The 4,801-nt window shown below is 47.1% G+C and overlaps 1 protein-coding gene across 1 annotated transcript in view; it reads right to left on the bottom strand.

Moving 5' to 3' along the window:
- Positions 1-3,682, bottom strand: part of LOC307085675 (uncharacterized protein) — a 66,984-nt gene extending 63,302 nt beyond the window's left edge. Inside the window, exon 1 of the mRNA XM_079750540.1 lies at positions 3,276-3,682. Within this exon, the coding sequence (XP_079606666.1) occupies positions 3,276-3,390 (115 nt within the window). The 5' untranslated portion in view covers positions 3,391-3,682. The remainder of the gene's footprint in view (positions 1-3,275) is intronic.
- Between the last annotated feature and the right edge of the window lie 1,119 nt (positions 3,683-4,801).

A 4,801-nucleotide genomic window follows, 5' to 3' on the forward strand; every position in this document is an offset into this window, starting at 1 on the left:
CACACACACACACAAAGCCCAGCTGAACTAAAGGTCTCTTTGTGAGTTTCTGAATGCCTTTCTGCATTACTGCATACCTCAAGGCCTCATATATTCCAGATGTGCTGAATTGGCCAGGAACACCCCCCCCCCCCCCCTCCCCCTCTCCCCCGAAACCCCGCCCTCCTCCTGCCCCTCCCCCTCCTCGTCTTCTTCTTCTTCCTCTTCTTCTCCTCCTCCTCCTCCTCCCTACTTTCCAATCCCTCTGCCTATAGCCGCCCCCTCTCAGGAAAGCTCCAAACTCCCTCCAAAACTCCACGCCACCACAGCCTCAACACCGCCTGATGGCCCCTGGATACGGCCCCTGGATACGGCCCCTGGATACGGCCCCTGGATACGGCCCCTGGATACGGCCCCTGGATACGGCAAAGGAAATCTAACTCTATAGGAGGCCAGATTAAGGCGTCGGCTCATCCCAACTCCATCCTTCTGATCCCCTCCCGGTTCCACCTGCACCACCATACGTTCACCCCCACCCCCACCCCCACCCCCGCCCATTACCCATCCTTGCTCCGCCTCCACCACCCACCATCACCTCCACCACTGCTCCCTCCCTCCAGCGACCCCATCCCTCCATCTCTACCACCACCCCAACCCCGTGACCTTCGACCCATCCCTATCTCACCCCTCCACCCCTATTTCTCCACCTCTATCACCACCCCCACGCCTCCAGCTCCACCACCCTTCCACCCCCCACCAGCTCTATCCTTCCACCACCTCCAAACCCCCACCTCCACCACCATAATCAACAGACCAGCTGTACCAGCCCCAGGAGCAGGGAGGCAACACACCGCACTGTACAGCAGCGCTGCAGGCCCAGGAGCCACCAGCGAGAGAGAGAGAGAGAGAGAGAGAGAGAGAGAGAGAGAGAGAGAGAGAGAGAGAGAGAGAGAGAGAGAGAGACAGAGAGAGAGAGAGAGAGAGAGAGACAGAGAGAGAGAGACAGAGGAGGAGCAGGGAGCAACGAGTCCAAAAGGAGAGCACTGTAGCAGGCTAACTGCTCAGGGCGTGTAGCGCAGCAGTAGCAGCAGCACCAGGCCCGGCCTTGGAGCTCGGCTGACAGTTTCACACATCATTCTGAGCGACACGGCAGCCTGCCAACCGCAGTTGAATAAAGTCTGTGATAAACTACCCAACATGTTAACAAGACACTAACTGGAGAGAGAGAGAGAGGGAGAAGGAGAGTGGGAGAGAGGGAAAGAGAGAGACAGAGAGCGAGACAGAGAGAGACAGAGTGAGAGAGAGACAGAGAGAAAGAGGGAGAGAGAGGAGCACATTTTCTTTCTCTCAGACAGGAAGGGTTTAACATGAACCCTCTGACGTGTGACACCTCTGCTAAAACCATTAGACAACTGACCCCCCCCCCCCACAACCATTCTTTTAGAAATATTTTATTGTGAACAATAGTTGATTATAAAGCAATAGTGTGGTAAAGCAATAGACAAAAGTATACTATTATGCGGCATATTCATCACATTTGTCTGGGCTTTTGAGTTTGATACATGGGGGCGGGGGGGGATACAAATCTGTGACATGACTTCATGGCTCTGTGGCTTTGAACTGCAGATATCTCCCTCTTTTTTCTCCCTTTCCAAGTCACTGCCATCGACTGACGGTTGGCAGCCCAAGTGGCAATTATAGTACATTGGAAGGGCTGTAAATGTTTGCTAGCACATCATGCAATTATGGTCACGTTTAAAAATCAGACCGAGAGAGACCAACGCTGGCTGATTGGCAAACTGTGCCACTGTGGAATTTGAATTTATTTATTTAATTTATTGTATGCTCTCTACAATTACACATTGGCACACTGTTGGGGGTTGTTTCTTCTTTTTGGGCAGAAAGGGGGGGGTAGGTAAAGGACCGAATGTCCAGGCAGAGTGCAATGCATCCTGGGAGGATAGTCACACTGATGGCCACCGTTCTTCCTCTTGTTGCTCTTGTGAAAGATAATTTGTACAAACAAATAAAAGATAACTATAAGACCTTAAATTACCGTCCACTCTCACTGATATTGTTTTGTGATTGCATCCAGCCCATAATAGATAGATCAAAGCCATGGAGTAAAAAAAATAAGTTATAATAATAGTAATCCAAAACATACATTCATTGATATTTGATGATAGCTGCTGATGAGGGTGGATGTCTTTCCTAACCTCAGGCACAAAAGAAAGCCATATATTCTTCAAAGAACGCAGGCAGCTAATGCAACCTACATATGTTCTTTTAAGTGGGGGGGAAAAACTCCAGAAAGGTTTTTCCATCAACGCCCCTTCTTGGACTTAGTGGGAACCAGGATAGTGCGGAGAAACGGTGATTCTCCGCACAAGGCAAACTCCTGAACTTCAGTTACAGAATGGTGCCTGTATTGTTATGCTGAGGGCGTTTGTGTCTTGGATTCATCCATAACTAGGCAGCGGTGAAACTGAGGTGGACGTTTCTCTCGGATGTTGCTCCGTGTGTCGTTGACTTGTTGAGTAGACCGACGGCCACACTCAATCGAGGAAACTAGATAGCGAGATCAAATTAGATTTGCCGAGATGAATTAGAAATTAAAAAACAAAACCCGCTTCGCTGATTCTTCTGTCAACTTTGGTCGAGAACTGTAGCAGTCTATACTTTCATCAGTCATACACATTGAAGATTCATAGTAAAAAAAAATCGATGCGTAAAAGTGATGCGTAAAACCATCCTGGCTCCGTTGCTGGGACACATACTCTCCGAATGTGTAGGCCTATCACCCGAAACGATTTCACTCACGTTTTTTCGTCATTTTCGTATGCCATTACAAATCGGCGGACAACGAGTGACAAGGAAATGTTAATGAACAGGTTAAGTTGGCATTTTGCAGTTGTACACTTAGCTGGCACACATACGCGCACACTGGCCATGATACGTTCGATTTAGCCACTAAAATCGCCCAAATGGTTCTACACACTTAAATACAATTCATTTACTTGTTATAGGCTGTCATTCCAACGGCTAGGATTAGTGCTGGGTGTAAATTAAACGTCAATACAATTATTTTGTTTGTTTTCATGCTTTTCATTTTCTCTGATCTGTTTAAGATCTAGATCTGATTCAGACATATAATACGGTCAACATGTTAACATACTAACAACGTGTCATTCAGCGTCACCCTTCCACTATATTGAAAGTGAGCCTACAAAGGATGCCCATCAGCGCAACAGTGATGCGACGCGAACCATAAGGCGCCGTTCTGCGTAACGTCTTACCTGCTCTGGCATCGTCAGCTTGCAGAACGACAATCAGTGTGACGAGAGTGGTTAATGAGCAATTCCAAAGCGACCGTTTCGTTTTCCACCTCGTTGACCATCTTTTCATCTCCATCGTGAGCACTCCACAGACGGATAAAACACCTTTAAATTAAGTTTAGTCCGTTCCAAAATCCACGAATCCCCCCCAAAAAATCTGTTTCTACTACAGAGCCATGTGTGGAAAAATTGTGTTGGATGCTTCTTAAAGCCAAAGTAGGCCCTTGTGATGCGCTGTCCCAGAACCCAGCAACCAGACTGAAGGTAAACGTCTCCTTAAAAAAAAGAAAGGAAAGAAAAAAAAAACTCCAAAGAGCGACTCCCAGAGTGTGGCGCGCGGACGGGAGGCTGGGCGAGCACGATCCTGAACCACGCGACCGGAGAGAGTGGAAAATCCTCTGTTCATCAAATTACTAGTCTGGAAAGTTGTCTCAAAGTACCGCCCCTTTTGCTCCACGAGAGGTCCCTCACCGCAGCATCAGTCGAGCAGCAGCACCCACGTGCCTGCACCTCAATTGCAGGGACCGGTTGGTCAGTGCGCGCTCGGGCGTGGGGACGTGCGTGCTTGCGTGCGTGTATATGAGTGTATGAGTTAAACTGCACTATAGGCTAGATGCCTCCTCACGTCGCCTTTTATTTCAGTGACAATCAGTGATTCACTGCAAATATTTCAGGGTAATTAATAGAGTGAAGAAAGGAAATCCCTAATTTTCTCAAATAGGTCTCTCCAAATAAGACCTTTATCTGACTGAGGAATGGAGATGGAACAGCTTGATATGGGCATGCCTGCTTTTAAAATAAAATAATGTTAAGTGTTTGGGTGGAGTGGTAATTTCAGACATTTACAAAATGCCCAAAAATTAGAAAATTGGAGATTGAATAGCTGCTACTTCTACGCCAACAAATGTCTGATATAGAGGCTTGAGTGTCCAAAAAGCAAAATCTTTTCCAGACTAAGTAAATTCAATTCGTGGAGGGAGAGAGCGAGAGAGAGAGAGAGAGAGAGAGAGAGAGAGAGAGAGAGAGAGAACGTTCCCTATTTGTTTTTTTATTTTCATTTTATTTTATTTTTGGCCCCTGAACCGCTCCATGGGTCTGAGCAACGTAAATGGTTAAAGATGATTGGAACGGAGAATGGAATCACAGGTGGTAGCCATAGAGTGTTTCCCCTGGCTCCGGTTCTCCCTCGTGTGACGGGGAAAGGCGTCTCTGACAGTGTAATGGCAGCGGCCATCACGCAAACACGAACCACATTGTAGAAACACCGTCAGTGTTTACGTCTGATCTGTTATCACACCACACCGATGCTCAACGTATATCTATAGATATATGTTCCTGGGATGTTAACAATTACACCAATTATCACCAAGAATATACAAAATTGTTAACGTTCAATTAAACCAATCAAATCAGTGCTTTTCCTCATGTGTAACATCACGCGCAACAGCTTATATAACAGCTTATGGTCCTTACATTAGTGCGCTTGG

This window comes from Pollachius pollachius (genome assembly GCF_949987615.1).
Source record: "Pollachius pollachius genome assembly, chromosome: 14".
NCBI lineage: Eukaryota > Metazoa > Chordata > Actinopteri > Gadiformes > Gadidae > Pollachius > Pollachius pollachius.